Here is a 17,969-nt window from a genome sequence, read left to right as displayed (position 1 = left end):
TCCTGGGGCTTCCCACTCCCTGGCTGGAGGCACCACTGAGGCCGCCCGCCCGCGCACCTCGCCACCAGTCCGCCAGGCCACCTCCCGCAGCCATGTCCCGGCCGCTGACGGACCAGGAGAAGAGGAAGCAGATCAGCGTGCGCGGCCTGGCCGGCGTGGAGAACGTGACCGACCTGAAGAAGAACTTCAACCGGCACCTGCACTTCACGCTGGTCAAGGACCGCAATGTGGCCACCCCCCGCGACTACTACTTCGCGCTGGCGCACACGGTGCGCGACCACCTGGTGGGCCGCTGGATCCGCACGCAGCAGCACTACTACGAGAAGGACCCCAAGGTGCTGCTCGGCACCCCGGCCGGGGCGTGGGCTGGGCCCCGCCGGGGCCGGGAGATGGTGACCGAGGGGCAGCCCCCTCCCGGGGACCGGTTTTCCGTAGAAGTTTCCTGAGGTCGGAGGATCCAGGGTCCTCGGGGCAGGGGGGCTGGGCAGCCCAGGGGAGAAGCCCACGCAGCAGCAGGTCGGGCTCACGGCCGGTGGGCCGGTTGCCGAGGCCCAGCACCCACTCTGCGTGGAGGGGCTACGGGGGCAGGAGGCGGGGGGGACAGGAAGACTCTCGAGGCCTGGGCTGGTGGGCTGGACCTGAACTGAAAGACCGAGTCACTGGATGTGTGTGTGTGTGTGTGTGTGTGTGTGTGTGTGGTGTCTGGGCAGCAGGTGGTGGGCAGCTGGGGTGGTTGGGGCAATGGGATCAAGTGTCTTTGGGGTTAGTGGTAAATGTCAGCAACCTGATGCTTCGGGAAGGGGTGGGGGAGGGGCCGGTGGGTGGGGCAGAGAGGGGACCCAGGAGACCGGGCGCCATCCTGGATCCTGGTGCCTCCCGGTCCCTCGCTGGGACGGCCACGGGGAGCTGAGCGCCGCAAGGCCCGGACAGGCTGACTCCAGCCATGAGTCATCGCGTGACCTTGAGCCAATGACTTTCTCTGGGCTCGGCCTCCCCCTGTCAGGGAGCGCTTGGACGTGTTTCTCAATGTCCCGGCTCCTTGCCGGCTGCCGGGAGGCTCCTGTGGGGCGGGCAGGGTACCGGGTACCTGAGGGAGACACGGCCAACCCCGCGTTCCAGACGAGAAAGCGGGTTCGGAGAAGAAGAGGGACCTGTCCAAAGTCAGAGGAAGTGCTGGGTCAGAACCTTACCTGCTGGTCTCAGAGCCGGAAATGGGAAGAGGGAAGACGGAGACGGGGCTGGGACACGCAGGGACCCCGAGTGGGGCAGGAGCGGGGAGGGGTAGGCCCGCGGGGCCTGCCTGATGCTGGTGGGCAGCCCTGACCCCGCCCCCCGCGTCTGTCTCGGGCAGAGGATCTACTACCTGTCTCTGGAGTTCTACATGGGCCGGACGCTGCAGAACACCATGGTGAACCTGGCCTTGGAGAACGCCTGCGACGAGGCCGTTTACCAGGTCTGGGGGGGCCGGGGCGGGGCAGACCGGGGTGTGGGGGCCTCCCCGGCTGGCCCTCGGCCCTGACCCGCCCCACCCTGCCCCCTGCAGCTGGGCCTGGACATGGAGGAGCTGGAGGAGATCGAGGAGGACGCGGGGCTGGGCAACGGGGGCCTGGGCCGCCTGGCAGGTGAGCGAGGGCCGCGGGCGGGTGGCACGGGGATCGGGCCGCCTGGCAGGTGAGCGAGGGCCGCGGGCGGGTGGCACGGGGATCGGGCCGGCTGGCAGGTGAGCGAGGGCCGCGGGCGGGTGGCACGGGGATCGGGCCGGCTGGCAGGTGAGCGAGGGCCGCGGGGGGTGGCACGGGGATCGGGCCGCCTGGCAGGTGAGCGAGGGCCGCGGGGGGGTGGCACGGGGATCGGGCCGGCTGGCAGGTGAGCGAGGGCCGCGGGGGCGTGGCACGGGGATCGGGCCGGCTGGCAGGTGAGCGAGGGCCGCGGGGGGGTGGCACGGGGATCGGGCCGGCTGGCAGGTGAGCGAGGGCCGCGGGGGGTGGCACGGGGATCGGGCCGGCTGGCAGGTGAGCGAGGGCCGCGGGCGGGTGGCACGGGGATCGGGCCGGCTGGCAGGTGAGCGAGGGCCGCGGGGGGGTGGCACGGGGATCGGGCCGGCTGGCAGGTGAGCGAGGGCCGCGGGGGCGTGGCACGGGGATCGGGCCGCCTGGCAGGTGAGCGAGGGCCGCGGGCGGGTGGCACGGGGATCGGGCCGGCTGGCAGGTGAGCGAGGGCCGCGGGGGTGGCACGGGGATCGGGCCGCCTGGCAGGTGAGCGAGGGCCGCGGGCGGGTGGCACGGGGATCGGGCCGGCTGGCAGGTGAGCGAGGGCCGCGGGCGGGTGGCACGGGGATCGGGCCGGCTGGCAGGTGAGCGAGGGCCGCGGGGGGTGGCACGGGGATCGGGCCGCCTGGCAGGTGAGCGAGGGCCGCGGGGGGGTGGCACGGGGATCGGGCCGGCTGGCAGGTGAGCGAGGGCCGCGGGGGCGTGGCACGGGGATCGGGCCGGCTGGCAGGTGAGCGAGGGCCGCGGGGGGGTGGCACGGGGATCGGGCCGGCTGGCAGGTGAGCGAGGGCCGCGGGGGGTGGCACGGGGATCGGGCCGGCTGGCAGGTGAGCGAGGGCCGCGGGCGGGTGGCACGGGGATCGGGCCGGCTGGCAGGTGAGCGAGGGCCGCGGGGGGGTGGCACGGGGATCGGGCCGGCTGGCAGGTGAGCGAGGGCCGCGGGGGCGTGGCACGGGGATCGGGCCGCCTGGCAGGTGAGCGAGGGCCGCGGGCGGGTGGCACGGGGATCGGGCCGCCTGGCAGGTGAGCGAGGGCCGCGGGGGGGTGGCACGGGGATCGGGCCGGCTGGCAGGTGAGCGAGGGCCGCGGGGGGGTGGCACGGGGATCGGGCCGGCTGGCAGGTGAGCGAGGGCCGCGGGGGGGTGGCACGGGGATCGGGCCGCCTGGCAGGTGAGCGAGGGCCGCGGGGGGTGGCACGGGGATCGGGCCGGCTGGCAGGTGAGCGAGGGCCGCGGGGGTGGCACGGGGATCGGGCCGCCTGGCAGGTGAGCGAGGGCCGCGGGGGCGTGGCACAAGGATCGGGCCGGCTGGCAGGTGAGCGAGGGCCGCGGGGGGGTGGCACGGGGATCGGGCCGCCTGGCAGGTGAGCGAGGGCCGCGGGGGGGTGGCACGGGGATCGGGCCGCCTGGCAGGTGAGCGAGGGCCGCGGGGGGGTGGCACGGGGATCGGGCCGCCTGGCAGGTGAGCGAGGGCCGCGGGGGCGTGGCACGGGGATCGGGCCGCCTGGCAGGTGAGCGAGGGCCGCGGGGGCGTGGCACGGGGATCGGGCCGGCTGGCAGGTGAGCGAGGGCCGCGGGGGGGTGGCACGGGGATCGGGCCGGCTGGCAGGTGAGCGAGGGCCGCGGGGGGGTGGCACGGGGATCGGGCCGGCTGGCAGGTGAGCGAGGGCCGCGGGGGGGTGGCACGGGGATCGGGCCGGCTGGCAGGTGAGCGAGGGCCGCGGGGGGGTGGCACGGGGATCGGGCCGGCTGGCAGGTGAGCGAGGGCCGCGGGGGGGTGGCACGGGGATCGGGCCGGCTGGCAGGTGAGCGAGGGCCGCGGGGGGGTGGCACGGGGATCGGGCCGGCTGGCAGGTGAGCGAGGGCCGCGGGGGGGTGGCACGGGGATCGGGCCGGCTGGCAGGTGAGCGAGGGCCGCGGGGGGGTGGCACGGGGATCGGGCCGGCTGGCAGGTGAGCGAGGGCCGCGGGGGGGTGGCACGGGGATCGGGCCGGCTGGCAGGTGAGCGAGGGCCGCGGGGGCGTGGCACGGGGATCGGGCCGGCTGGCAGGTGAGCGAGGGCCGCGGGGGGGTGGCACGGGGATCGGGCCGGCTGGCAGGTGAGCGAGGGCCGCGGGGGGGTGGCACGGGGATCGGGCCGGCTGGCAGGTGAGCGAGGGCCGCGGGGGGGTGGCACGGGGATCGGGCCGGCTGGCAGGTGAGCGAGGGCCGCGGGGGGGTGGCACGGGGATCGGGCCGGCTGGCAGGTGAGCGAGGGCCGCGGGCGGGTGGCACGGGGATCGGGCCGGCTGGCAGGTGAGCGAGGGCCGCGGGGGGGTGGCACGGGGATCGGGCCGGCTGGCAGGTGAGCGAGGGCCGCGGGGGCGTGGCACGGGGATCGGGCCGGCTGGCAGGTGAGCGAGGGCCGCGGGGGGGTGGCACGGGGATCGGGCCGGCTGGCAGGTGAGCGAGGGCCGCGGGGGCGTGGCACGGGGATCGGGCCGGCTGGCAGGTGAGCGAGGGCCGCGGGGGGGTGGCACGGGGATCGGGCCGGCTGGCAGGTGAGCGAGGGCCGCGGGGGCGTGGCACGGGGATCGGGCCGGCTGGCAGGTGAGCGAGGGCCGCGGGCGGGTGGCACGGGGATCGGGCCGGCTGGCAGGTGAGCGAGGGCCGCGGGCGGGTGGCACGGGGATCGGGCCGGCTGGCAGGTGAGCGAGGGCCGCGGGGGCGTGGCACGGGGATCGGGCCGGCTGGCAGGTGAGCGAGGGCCGCGGGGGGGTGGCACGGGGATCGGGCCGGCTGGCAGGTGAGCGAGGGCCGCGGGGGGGTGGCACGGGGATCGGGCCGGCTGGCAGGTGAGCGAGGGCCGCGGGGGGGTGGCACGGGGATCGGGCCGGCTGGCAGGTGAGCGAGGGCCGCGGGGGGGTGGCACGGGGATCGGGCCGGCTGGCAGGTGAGCGAGGGCCGCGGGGGCGTGGCACGGGGATCGGGCCGGCTGGCAGGTGAGCGAGGGCGGCGGGGGGGTGGCACGGGGATCGGGCCGGCTGGCAGGTGAGCGAGGGCCGCGGGGGGGTGGCACGGGGATCGGGCCGGCTGGCAGGTGAGCGAGGGCCGCGGGGGGGTGGCACGGGGATCGGGCCGGCTGGCAGGTGAGCGAGGGCCGCGGGGGGGTGGCACGGGGATCGGGCCGGCTGGCAGGTGAGCGATGGCCGCGGGGGCGGGTGGCACGGGGATCGGGCCGGCTGGCAGGTGAGCGATGGCCGCGGGGGCGGGTGGCACGGGGATCGGGCCGGCTGGCAGGTGAGCGAGGGCCGCGGGGGCGGGTGGCACGGGGATCGGGCCGGCTGGCAGGTGAGCGAGGGCCGCGGGGGGGTGGCACGGGGATCGGGCCGGCTGGCAGGTGAGCGAGGGCCGCGGGGGGGTGGCACGGGGATCGGGCCGGCTGGCAGGTGAGCGAGGGCCGCGGGGGGTGGCACGGGGATCGGGCCGGCTGGCAGGTGAGCGAGGGCCGCGGGGGGGTGGCACGGGGATCGGGCCGGCTGGCAGGTGAGCGAGGGCCGCGGGGGCGGGTGGCACGGGGATCGGGCCGGCTGGCAGGTGAGCGAGGGCCGCGGGGGGGTGGCACGGGGATCGGGCCGGCTGGCAGGTGAGCGAGGGCCGCGGGGGGGTGGCACGGGGATCGGGCCGGCTGGCAGGTGAGCGAGGGCCGCGGGGGCGGGTGGCACGGGGATCGGGCCGGCTGGCAGGTGAGCGAGGGCCGCGGGGGGGTGGCACGGGGATCGGGCCGGCTGGCAGGTGAGCGAGGGCCGCGGGGGGGTGGCACGGGGATCGGGCCGGCTGGCAGGTGTGGGAGGGCCGCGGGGGGGTGGCACGGGGGCCTGGGCCGGCTGGCAGGTGAGCGAGGGCCGCGGGGGGGTGGCACGGGGGCCTGGGCCGGCTGGCAGGTGAGCGAGGGCCGCGGGGGCGGGTGGCATAGGATGCTTTGTGATGGGACCCTGACACCCGCCGCCCTGCCCGCCCCCAGCCTGCTTTCTGGACTCCATGGCCACCCTGGGCCTGGCAGCCTACGGCTACGGGATCCGCTACGAGTTTGGGATTTTTAACCAGAAGATCTGCGGGGGCTGGCAGGTGAGCAGCCTTGGGCCCCGACTTCATGGGGACCAAGCAGTGAGGGAGGGGACCCCCAGGGGTCACCCGTCTCCAGAGAGACCAGGACAGCTGGGCCCCGTCTTGATGGAAAGCACCCTGTCCCTTCGCCATGGCCCCAATGCCAGCTGCTCACTCCTGAGCAGGCGGGTCGCACCTGTGGTGCCTCCTCGACTCCCACCCGCACACCGGCCAGAGCCGCCCAGAGCCCTTATTTACCCCCGTACGGCCCCCCTCCCTCCCGCTGCCCGCCGCGGGGTGGGTCTGGCCTGACGCTGCCTCCCTCTCTCCCCCAATCTGCCCTGGTCAGATGGAGGAGGCTGATGACTGGCTTCGCTACGGCAACCCCTGGGAGAAGGCCCGGCCGGAGTTCACGCTGCCCGTGCACTTCTACGGCCGAGTGGAGCACACCAGCCAGGGCGTCAAGTGGGTGGACACACAGGTGAGGACACGCCGGGGCCGGTGCGCCTGGCTGGCTGCTCCCGGGCCCGCCCTTCCCCGCCCTTCCCCGCCCGGCTCCCAGCAGCTCCTTAGTGCTGGGGAGGGCAGAGCCGAGGTGCCCCAGCCCCATGGTGCTAGGCGGTTGTCGGCAGACATCCATGACCGGGAATCGAACCCGGGACTCCGGTGTGCAGGACAATGCTCCTACTGACTGCGCCACCCCGGCCAGGGCCAGTCACTGTGCTGGCTAATGGTGGGAGGCGGCCCGCAGCGGTCACTGTGGTCAGCGGGGCGTCAGCTCCTGGGGTGGCCTTGGCCTCTGTGGCTCCTCCGGTCAGGCCCCGGGACCCCGCAGCCCTTTCCTGCGTCCGGAGTGACCTCGAGGTGTGCGCAGGCCGGGGGCCAGCCCTGTCCTCACTGCAGGGCACGGGCAGCACCCGCCCCTGCCTCTTCCTCCCATAATCCCTACAGCACCTGCCGGGCGGCCGGGGAGGGGCCGGGGTGTCCTCTCTGAGTGAGGCCGGGGGGAGGGGCCGGGGTGTCCTCTCTGAGTGAGGCCGGGGGGAGGGGGGAGGGGGCCGGGGTGTCCTCTCTGAGGCCGGGGGGCGGGGTGAGGGGCCGGGGTGTCCTCTCTGAGTGAGGCCGGGGGGCGGGGGGAGGGGCCGGGGTGTCCTCTCTGAGTGAGGCCGGGGGCCGGGGTGAGGGGGCCGGGGTGTCCTCTCTGAGTGAGGCCGGGGGGCGGGGGGAGGGGGCCAGGGTGTCCTCTCGGTGAGTGAGGCCGGAGAGGTGAGGCTGGCTGAGGTACCCACCATCGGGACTGGACCCTCGGTGGGAGTCGGCAGGGCGGGGACCGAGCCTGGAGCCCAGCTCGGAGGGCCCCGGTGAGACGCAGCCACGCGGCTCCCTCCCGCAGGTGGTGCTGGCCATGCCCTACGACACGCCGGTGCCCGGCTACCGCAACAACGTCGTCAACACCATGCGCCTGTGGTCCGCCAAGGCCCCCAACGACTTCAATCTCAAGGACTGTGAGTCCCTCCCCACTCCAGCCCGCGCCACCCCGCCTGCCCCGGCCCCGGCCCCTGCCCCTGCCCCTGCCCCTGCCCCTGCCCCGGCTCCGGCCCCTGCCCCTGCCCCGGCCCCGGCCCCGGCCCTGGCCCCTGCCCCTGCCCCTGCCCCTGCCCCTGCCCCTGCCCCTGCCCCGGCCCCTGCCCCTGCCCCTGCCCCTGCCCCTGCCCCGGCCCCTGCCCCTGCCCCTGCCCCAGCCCCGGCCCCTGCCCCTGCCCCTGCCCCTGACTCTGCCCCCTTCTGTCCCCCAGTCAACATCGGCGGCTACATCCAGGCCGTCCTGGACCGCAACCTGGCTGAGAACATCTCCCGTGTCCTGTACCCCAACGACAACGTAGGTCTCCCCCGGCTGGGCAGGGGGGCCTCTCTCTGGGGCCCTCGTCACAGCCAGGCCTAGAGCTGGGTGTCCTGTGTGCCCCTGCCCGGTGCAGTGGGAGGATGCCTGAGTCCTGGGGCAGCGGGCAGGGTGGGCACGGCCCATGACTGCTTCTTGGTGGGGCGGACCGCCCTGGAGAGGGGCAGCCAGGCCTCCGGGGCCGGTGTCTGTGGGTCTCTCTGACCTCACCCGCCGTCGCGGTCGGCCTGCCCGGCTCTGACGCCCTCTGCCTGCGCCGCCCCCAGTTCTTTGAGGGCAAGGAGCTGCGGCTGAAGCAGGAGTACTTCGTGGTGGCCGCCACGCTCCAGGACATCATCCGCCGCTTCAAGTCCTCCAAGTTCGGCTGCCGCGACCCCGTGCGCACCAGCTTCGACGCCTTCCCGGACAAGGTACCTGCAGGCCCAGGGAGGTGCCGGCCAGGGAGGTGCCTGCAGGCCCAGGGAGGTGCCGGCCAGGGAGGTGCCTACAGGCCCAGCGAGGTGCCTACAGGCCCAGGGAGGTACCTATAGGCCCAGGGAGGTACCTATAGGCCCAGGGAGGTACCTACAGGCCCAGGGAGGTACCTACAGGCCCAGGGAGGTACCTACAGGCCCAGGGAGGTACCTACAGGCCGTAGGGAGGTACCTACAGGCCCAGGGAGGGACCTGCAGGCCCAGGGAGGTGCCGGCCAGGGAGGTACCTACAGGCCGCAGGGAGGTACCTACAGGCCCAGGGAGGGACCTGCAGGCCCAGGGAGGTGCTGGCCAGGGAGGTACCTACAGGCCCAGGGAGGTACCTACAGGCCGCAGGGAGGGACCTGCAGGCCCAGGGAGGTGCCGGCCAGGGAGGTACCTACAGGCCCAGGGAGGTGCCGGCCAGGGAGGTACCTACAGGCCGTAGGGAGGTGCCGGCCAGGGAGGTGCCTACAGGCCCAGGGAGGTACCTACAGGCCCAGGGAGGTACCTACAGGCCCAGGGAGGTACCTACAGGCCCAGGGAGGTACCTACAGGCCCAGGGAGGTACCTACAGGCCGTAGGGAGGTACCTACAGGCCCAGGGAGGGACCTGCAGGCCCAGGGAGGTGCCGGCCAGGGAGGTACCTACAGGCCGCAGGGAGGTACCTACAGGCCCAGGGAGGGACCTGCAGGCCCAGGGAGGTGCCTACAGGCCGCAGGGAGGTACCTGCAGGCCCAGGGAGGTACCTACAGGCCCAGGGAGGTACCTACAGGCCCAGGGAGGTGCTGGCCAGGGAGGTACCTACAGGCCCAGGGAGGTACCTACAGGCCGCAGGGAGGGACCTGCAGGCCCAGGGAGGTGCCGGCAAGGGAGGTACCTACAGGCCCAGGGAGGTGCCGGCCAGGGAGGTACCTACAGGCCGTAGGGAGGTGCCGGCCAGGGAGGTGCCTACAGGCCCAGGGAGGTACCTACAGGCCCAGGGAGGTACCTACAGGCCCAGGGAGGTACCTACAGGCCCAGGGAGGTACCTACAGGCCCAGGGAGGTGCCTACAGGCCGCAGGGAGGTACCTACAGGCCCAGGGAGGGACCTGCAGGCCCAGGGAGGTGCCTACAGGCCGCAGGGAGGTACCTGCAGGCCCAGGGAGGTACCTACAGGCCCAGGGAGGGACCTGCAGGCCCAGGGAGGTGCCTACAGGCCGCAGGGAGGTACCTGCAGGCCCAGGGAGGTACCTACAGGCCCAGGGAGGTACCTACAGGCCCAGGGAGGTGCCGGCCAGGGAGGTGCCGGCCAGGGAGGTACCTACAGGCCCAGGGAGGTACCTACAGGCCCAGGGAGGGACCTGCAGGCCCAGGGAGTTACCTACAGGCCCAGGGAGGTACCTACAGGCCCAGGGAGGGACCTGCAGGCCCAGGGAGGTACCTACAGGCCCAGGGAGGTACCTACAGGCCCAGGGAGGGACCTATAGGCCCAGGGAGGTACCTATAGGCCGCAGGGAGGGACCTGCAGGCCGCAGGGAGGTACCTGCAGGCCCAGGGAGGTGCTGGCCAGGGAGGTGCCGGCCAGGGAGGTGCCGGCCAGGGAGGTACCTACAGGCCCAGGGAGGTACCTACAGGCCCAGGGAGGGACCTGCAGGCCCAGGGAGTTACCTACAGGCCCAGGGAGGTACCTACAGGCCCAGGGAGGGACCTGCAGGCCCAGGGAGGTACCTACAGGCCCAGGGAGGTACCTACAGGCCCAGGGAGGGACCTATAGGCCCAGGGAGGTACCTATAGGCCGCAGGGAGGGACCTGCAGGCCGCAGGGAGGTACCTGCAGGCCCAGGGAGGTGCTGGCCAGGGAGGTGCCGGCCAGGGAGGCCGCCCGCACCTCCCCTCCTGCCTCAGCCGCCCCGGGGTGTAGAGGGGCTTGGCGGCTGGCGGCTGGGTGTATGTGAGGTGACGGGCTCCGGGTTCTCGGTCCATAGGCACACATCTGGGCGTCACAGCTGCTCCCTGAGAGCCTCCCTCCATGCCAGCTGAGCCCCAGTGCTGTGCGGGGGCCTCTGACTGATGGGACAAAGGTTTGGAGCCCAGCCCGACTCCCTGCCCGCCCCCCTCCCAACAGGTGGCCATCCAGCTCAATGACACGCACCCCTCCCTGGCCATCCCAGAGCTGATGAGGATCCTGGTGGACCTGGAGCACCTGGACTGGGACAAGGTGGGCTGAACTCAGGACCCTCTGCCCCCGCCTGCCCCCTCTGCCTCGGCGTCCCCTTTCCAGCGTGTGTGTGTGGGGGGGGTGGGTGGCAAGATGTGAGGGGAGCCCCCACGGGACAGACGGCAGGGGGGGGCCTGAAGGGTGGCTGTCCTCGCACCCCGCACCGCAGTGGCAGGGCGGGGCTCCTGGCTGCACAGTGTGTGGAGGGCCCCGGGGCTGAGGCAGGGACCCCGGTCCTCCCTCCCGCCAGGCCTGGGAGGTGACGGTGAAGACCTGCGCCTACACCAACCACACGGTGCTGCCCGAGGCGCTGGAGCGCTGGCCCGTGCACCTCTTGGAGACGCTGCTGCCGCGGCACCTGCAGATCATCTACGAGATCAACCAGCGCTTCCTCAACGTGAGCGGCGGGGCGGCGGGGCAGCAGGGCCGGGCTCCGGGCAGGTCTGAGGGGGCGGGCCGGGCTCCGGGCCGGGCCTAGCTCTGGCTCTCCCGTCACAGCGGGTGGCGGCCGCCTTCCCGGGGGACGTGGACCGGCTGCGGCGCATGTCCCTGGTGGAGGAGGGCGCGGTGAAGCGCATCAACATGGCGCACCTGTGCATCACCGGGTCCCATGCCGTCAACGGCGTGGCTCGCATCCACTCCGAGATCCTCAAGAAGACCATGTGAGACCCGCCCGCCGGCCCCGCCCACCCACAGCCATGCCCACTCACAGCCCCGCCTACCCAAGGCACGCCCACTCGCAGCCACACGCACATTGGTCCGCCCACTTATAGGCCCGCCCACCAAGGCCCCCACCCACCCACAGCCACGCCCACTCAAGCCTCACCCACTCACACCCCCACAGCCACGCCCACTAACACCCCCCCACAGCAACGCCCACTCTAGCAATGTGCACGTTGGTCCGCCCACTTATAGACCCGCCCACTAACAGCCACGCCACTAAAGCCATGCTTACCTGTAGATCCGCCCACTTATAACCACGCCCATCTATGGGCCCGCCCACTTACCCACGCCCAACTATGGCCCGCCCCTCACTGCACAGCACAGCTGGCCCTTCCACAGGTAGCATCGCTCTCACAAGCTCCCACAGCGCGGACATGGGGGTCCAGTCCTGTCCCCAGATGGCCTTCTCGCACACAGCAGCACCTCAGACCCCCAGGCCTCTTTCACCCAGAACCCAGGATGGGGCCCCAAAGGAGGCCTCATCCCACAGGGGTGAGGGGTGACCGTCCCCCGTCCCCCCAATCTGCAGCTTCAAGGACTTCTATGAGCTGGAGCCTCATAAGTTCCAGAACAAGACCAATGGTATCACCCCTCGGCGCTGGCTGGTTATGTGTAACCCTGGGCTGGCAGAGGTCATTGCTGAGGTGAGAGGTCACTGCGCGGCCAGGAAGGGTCAACACGGGCTCCTGCGGGGACCAGCGGGGTGTGGCCATGTAGGTGGTGACTGGGGGTGGTGTCCAGTGCAGGGCCGACATCCTTGTTGCGTTTTGTCCCCCAAGCCTTGCACGCACGAGGGAGGAGCGGACCCACTTCCTTACTTGCATGAGGATGTCCTAAGGGCTGGAGAGGCCCTGGCTCTGACAGTCACCCCGAGTTTACAGTCTCCTGGAGGGTCACCAATAGGTCACCCCCGAAGTGGCAGATTGGGAGCAGGAAGGCGAGTCATTGCCCGTATGAGGAAATGGCCAGGAGGAAGGCCTGTGGGGTCAGCTCAAGGCCAGGCGGGGAGGAAGATGGACAGTTACAGGTCACGGGGGGAAGCTGGCGAGGGAGGAGCCGTCTGAGCGGGTGGGGCTTGTCTGGCCTGGAAGGGACCCCCTGTAAGGAGGACGAGGAGAGGAAGGAGCCTGACCGGGAGCCCTCTTCCCGCAGCGCATTGGGGAGGATTACATCTCAGACCTGGACCAGCTGCGCAAACTGCTCTCCTACGTGGACGACGAAGCCTTCATCCGGGATGTGGCCAAAGTGAAGCAGGTGAGGAGCCTGGCGGCCTGGGCCCGCCCGCTTAGAGGTCAGGCCGGGCGTGCCAGGCTTGGAGCCCAGATCCTTCCAGGCATGGCCAATGGCATCTCTCCTGCACCCCAGGCCGCTGGTAGAAGTTGCATGAAGTCCGTGGTAGGCAGGCATCGATGACCTCCCTGGAAGAGCGCTGGCATTGACTAGCAATGTCTGCCCCGGTGTAGGCCTGGACGAGGGGGCCCTCTACCCTCCATCTCCGAGGAAAGGAGTGAGACTGTGGGGTCTCCCGAGGCGGAGGCCTGTCGGTGAGCTCTCCCCTCCCCTGCCTTCAGGAGAACAAGCTGAAGTTCTCGGCGTATCTGGAGAACGAGTACAAACTCCGGATCAACCCCAACTCGCTCTTCGACGTCCAGGTGAAGCGGATCCATGAATACAAACGCCAGCTCCTCAACTGCCTCCACATCATCACCCTGTACAACCGTGAGCGGCGGGCCCCGCTCTGGCTCCGGGCTCTCCCTCCATCGCCCCCAGCAGACTCTTAGACAACAACTCCTCTGGCCTTGGGGCAGCTCCTGGGACATGGAATTATCCCCATTTTACAAATGGGCAAACTGAGGCTCAGAGAGGGGAACGGGACAGATCTGAGGTCACATGGCAAGTGACTGCTCAAGCCAAGGCCTACTTTCTCCCGGCATGGGCCTTGGCGGATGGGGACTGTCAGGAGCTACCCCCAGAGAGAACTGGCCGCTTCACCCCTCTTTCTCCACAGGCATCAAGAAGGAACCCAACAAGTTCGTTGTGCCCCGCACGGTGATGATTGGAGGGAAGGTGAGAAGCTGGCCCCAGGCCAGGCCTCTGGTCTCTGATATCCGGGTTGAGGTCAGCCTTGGCCATGTTGCAGTATGGGGGTAGGGGCTCTGGCCATGGAGCTGACTCCAGACGGTGCCCCCGCAGGCTGCCCCTGGGTACCACATGGCCAAGATGATCATCAAACTCATCACGTCCATTGGGGATGTGGTCAACCATGACCCGGTGGTGGGAGACCGGCTCCGTGTGATCTTTCTGGAGAACTACAGGGTCTCGCTGGCCGAGAAAGGTGGGGCGCCACTCTGACGGGGACCCTCGGGAGGCTCCGATTAGTTTGGTGCCTGGAAGAGGCCTCTTCCTGAGGGACTTGCACTTTCAAGAAGAATCTGGAGAGGGCAATAACTACACCATGAGGGTGGCCCCTTAAACCCTGGGGGTGTCCCCTGGGCTCTCTGGCAGCATGGGTAAAATTATAGGGGAGACGGGCCTGGTTGGTGTTTGTCAAGTCACACAATGGATCCAGGTTAGATCCCAGATGTTCAAGGATCATCAAGAGGTTGGAGGGGGAGAAGGAGACTCAGTGGTTGAGGACTGGAGGGTGGGGTGGAAGGGGCTTTGAACCTGGCTGTGCCTAGGACCAGCTCTCCCCACAGCTGACCCTGTTCTGCTGCTGCCCCACAGTGATCCCGGCCGCCGACCTCTCTGAGCAGATCTCCACTGCGGGCACTGAGGCCTCAGGCACTGGCAACATGAAGTTCATGCTCAACGGGGCTCTGACCATTGGCACCATGGACGGGGCCAACGTGGAGATGGCAGAAGAGGCGGGAGAGGAGAACTTCTTTATCTTCGGCATGCGGGAGGAGGACGTGGCCAAGCTTGACCAGAAGGGGTATGGGGGCAAGAGCCCTTACTTAAGAGTTTGTGGGCAGGAGGCACCAAGGTGTGGCTGCTGGAGGGTAGGGCTGGGAGTAAAGGGCATGGAGAGGCCAGTGCAGGCTGCCCAAGGTCGTAGTTATGCCATCAGAATTCCGGAAAACTGTTGAGGTAACTTACCAAAGAAAAGGTTAATGAAACAGGAAAAGAAAGAAGTAACGCAGAACTGAAGGAAAAGGAAGAGGAAATTATATCAATCCTAAGAGATAATATTATCCCTGGAATTGGAAGTAAACTAAATTCTTAGTTCCCTGGCAGCCATGGCAGAAAGGGAAATCTATAATAATAAAAGCGTAATATGCTAAGTAGAACGGATGACCTTCCGGATGAAGGCGGGGCTGAGAGGGAAGCCCGGTCCCGGGTGCCAGAGGGAAGCCAGTGCGGCAGCCAGGGAAGGAAGGCGGCTCTCGCACAGATTTCGTGCACCGGGCCTCTAGGAAGAACGTAAACGTTAACTGTGCTTGTGGCCAGAAGACAGTTCTTCAGAGGAGACATTTCCCTGGCGTTATGTTTTTAAAATTTATTTTTAAATATGATTTTTTTCTTATAAAAGCAATAATGGAAAAATACAAGACCACAAAAAACAAAATAACTGTCACCCATAATTTCATCACCTAGATTTAAAGTCACAGTTCTCTTTTTCTATGCACTCTGGTATTTATATATGTGTGTGTATGTGTAGGGTCTTTTTTGTTTTATTTTTCTTTCTTTTGTATGTGTAATTTTTGAAAGTTAGGAATAACATATATATGTAATTTTGAATCCTGATATCTTATTTAATGGTAGAAAGGCATTTTCTATGTCATTAAATAGTCTTCAAAAATATTTTATTTTATTTTTATTATTATTTAAAAATATATATTTTATTGATTTTTTACAGAGAGGAAGGGAGAGGGATAGAGAGTTAGAAATATTGATGAGAGAGAAACATCGATCAGCTGCCTCTTGAACACCCCCTACTAGGGATGTGCCCCGAAACCAGAATCGAACCTGGGACCCTTCAGTCTGCAGGCCAATGCTCTATCCACTGCCCTTGACCAGAATCAAACCTGGGACCCTTCAGTCTGCAGGCCAATGCTCTATCCACTGAGCCAAACTGGTCAGGGCTTCAAAAATATTTTAAACGATTGTGTAGTGTTCCATCCTGTGGACATGTCATAACTTATTCAACCACTCCATCTAGTTAGACATTAAAGACGATATTCCATGTTGGTATAAATGCCACTGTCATGACCAACCTTTTACATCTCTGGCCACATCGCCATCAGTTCCTTAAGATAAATTCCTAGAGGGGCTATGTCTGAGCCACATTGTTTTCCAGAAAGTTGGTACCAGTTTACACCCCTACCAACAGCGTAGGAGAGCTGGCATTCAATATTGAAAGGCATTTCCCTGTGAAGCCTGACCCTGAGGCTCAGACGTGGTCCTTTGGCCCAGAGGGAGACGTGACACATGACATGTGTGCCCCTAGGCTCCAGAAGGACAGTGTTGGCTGCAGGATGGAGAATGGACTGGAGGGAGCGAAGTGCAGGCGGGGGCTGGTGTGGGCACTCACGCCTTAATGCTAGAAGAGTCACCGGCGGCAAAGCAGGGCGGGGGTAGGGGGCAGGGACATCGCTGAGGAGGTGGCCTCAGTTTCTGGCTGGAAGAGGGGCGGGGAGGGAAGAGAGAAGCCTGGCCTTGGGGATGCTTGTGAATCCTGGTGGCTGAGAGATGGAAGTGAGGCACTTGAGAGAGCAGAGGAAAGAGACATTCATGGAAGAAGCACGCTGCCAGGAGATGGTAGTGCGTGTGACACTGCTTTCTGCCCTCCCAGGCCTCGGTTTCCTCATCCCCATAAAAGGTGATGAAAAGCCGAGCACAGAAGGCAGAGGGCCTCCAGGGAAGGAATCCAGTGGCAGCCGCAGGGAGGGGGGAGCAGGCTGGCCCTGGCCTCAGGACTCGGGGGTTTTCTCTGGGAAGAGCCACCCCCCCTCCTGGGTGCTGACCGCGCTCCCCCTGCAGGTACAACGCCCAGGAGTACTACGACCGCATCCCTGAGCTTCGCCAGGTCATCGAGCAGCTGAGCAGCGGCTTCTTCTCCCCGAAGCAGCCCGACCTGTTCAAGGACATTGTCAACATGCTCATGCACCACGACCGGTGAGCCAGCCGCTGGGGGCCTGGCAGGGGGCGCTGCTGGGCTGGGCAGGGCTGGGTGTGTGAGGGGGCTGGACGGGGCTCCTGGCAGGTGGGGCCGGCTCCCCGGGGAGCAGCATCCCTCTCCTCCGGGCCCCCAGGCGTCCACCGGGACAGGATGGGCTGGGCCTTGACCTCAGGGAGCTCCCTGCCTGCCCGTTCCCCTCCAGGTTCAAAGTCTTTGCAGATTATGAAGACTACATTAAATGCCAGGAGAAAGTCAGTGCCCTGTACAAGGTAAGGGGTCCTGGGCCAGGGGCCGGCAGGGCTGGGGGGACCCCGCCGGCAGAGTGACCCCAGCATTTCCCTTTGGCCTGTAGAACCCGAGAGAGTGGACACGGATGGTGATCCGGAACATAGCCACCTCCGGCAAGTTCTCCAGCGACCGCACCATTGCCCAGTACGCCCGGGAGATCTGGGGCGTGGAGCCCTCCCGCCAGCCCCTGCCGGCCCCGGATGATCTGGCCTGAGCCTCCAGACCAGACCCCTAACCAGGCCCCCCCCCCCCACGCCCCTGCCAGACTGTTTGAAACCCCTTGGGCCAGCCCCAGCGCCTCACCCCGAGGCTGGGCACTGGAGGCAGATCTCTAAGCCTCTTTCTGCAACCCTCACTCACTCCCAGCCTGAGGTCACACCCTCCATTGTGACTGAGGACACTGCTCCATCCTGTCTTCCTCGGGCTTCCTGCCCCCTCCTATTTATGGGTCTGACCAACCGTCCGCCCTCCTTCCCCCCCAATAAACGGACTCTCCTTGGGAGCCTCCTTTGCCTCTCTCTCTGGTGGGGGATATTTTTAGCTCTGGGTGGGCCCCGCGGCAGCTGCGCAGTCACCGTGGCTTCCCCCCACCCGCCGCAGGTGCTCCCCTCGGAGGGAGGGGGCGCCCTTGGGGGCCGGGCCTGGGACTCTCCAGCCCTTTCCCCACGTCACCCTCCACGCCCCTCTTCCCAGGACTGTGTCCATACTAGGGCAGCGGCCTGCCGGGCTGCCGGGGGCGGGGCGCCCGCCGGGTGGGGCCCCCGGGCCTAGGAGTCGGGCACTCGGGCTGAGGCTGGGGGGCTGGGGTAGATCCCCGCAGTCGGGGTGAAGTCAGGGAGGGGAGGGACCTGCGGAGGTCGGTGCGGCCTGGCTCCGCCCCCAGCCCCGCCCCACTGCGGCGTTTGTAGGGTCTCTGAGCCGGTGCTGTGCTTGCGCGGAGGCCCGGGAGGGTTTTGGGGGGATGCTCACAGGCCGCCCAGGCTGGCCCCTGGCCCCCCACCTCGCTCTGGGGGGACAGGCCGGAGGGGGCTGCTCTAGGCCTCACGTTACCCAGGCTGAGTGGGGAGAGGTCCCGACTCCCCGGCCCCGTCAGGGAGGGGCCGGCGGCGGAGGCAGTTTGGGGCGGGTGGTTTCAGTGTGTGTGTGTGAACCCACAGTCCGGAAACGGTTACCGGTTCCCCTGGGCCCGGCTGGTGGAGACCCCAACCGCCGGCGGCTGCCCCTCCCCAGCGCCTCCTGCCCAGCCTCCGGCTCCGAGCTGCGGAGAGCCACCATCTGGCCCCAGGCTTCCGGGGCGCAGGCCCGCCCGTGTGAGCCGGGCGCCCCCGCACCCCCAGACACCGAGGTCTCGCCTCCAGGTAGCGGCGTTTCCTCCCCCGCCCCCAGGCCTCTCCTCCCCAAACGCTGCCGCCCGCGCTGCCCCTCCCCGG

The 17,969-nt window shown here is 68.5% G+C and overlaps 1 protein-coding gene across 1 annotated transcript; it reads left to right on the top strand.

The window, feature by feature from the left end:
• PYGM (glycogen phosphorylase, muscle associated) lies at positions 1–17,041 on the top strand. Its single transcript, XM_084895812.1, has 20 exons — positions 1–335; positions 1,352–1,453; positions 1,544–1,622; positions 5,772–5,875; positions 6,204–6,335; positions 7,248–7,359; positions 7,651–7,733; positions 8,021–8,164; positions 10,314–10,406; positions 10,657–10,803; positions 10,905–11,068; positions 11,659–11,773; positions 12,282–12,383; positions 12,701–12,848; positions 13,138–13,196; positions 13,323–13,464; positions 13,857–14,064; positions 16,113–16,247; positions 16,454–16,520; positions 16,604–17,041. The coding sequence occupies exons 1-20, from the start codon at positions 93–95 to the stop codon at positions 16,751–16,753; spliced, it is 2,529 nt and encodes an 842-aa protein (XP_084751938.1). The 5' UTR covers positions 1–92; the 3' UTR covers positions 16,754–17,041.
• Positions 17,042–17,969: the final 928 nt, after the last annotated feature.

The sequence above is a fragment of the Pipistrellus hanaki genome, assembly GCF_964339955.1.
Source record: "Pipistrellus hanaki genome assembly, chromosome: 9".
NCBI lineage: Eukaryota > Metazoa > Chordata > Mammalia > Chiroptera > Vespertilionidae > Pipistrellus > Pipistrellus hanaki.
The sequence above is the reverse complement of the archived record's forward strand: the minus strand, read 5'-3'. Positions and strand labels throughout refer to the sequence as shown.

Bases quoted from the DNA above. Each gene is read 5' to 3' on its own strand.
- PYGM (XM_084895812.1), top strand. From the start codon at position 93: ATGTCCCGGCCGCTGACGGACCAGGAGAAGAGGAAGCAGATCAGCGTG. The intron at 6,336-7,247 runs GTGAGGACACGC...TCCCTCCCGCAG, and splicing joins TCAAGTGGGTGGACACACAG to GTGGTGCTGGCCATGCCCTA. The intron at 10,407-10,656 runs GTGGGCTGAACT...CCCTCCCGCCAG, and splicing joins AGCACCTGGACTGGGACAAG to GCCTGGGAGGTGACGGTGAA.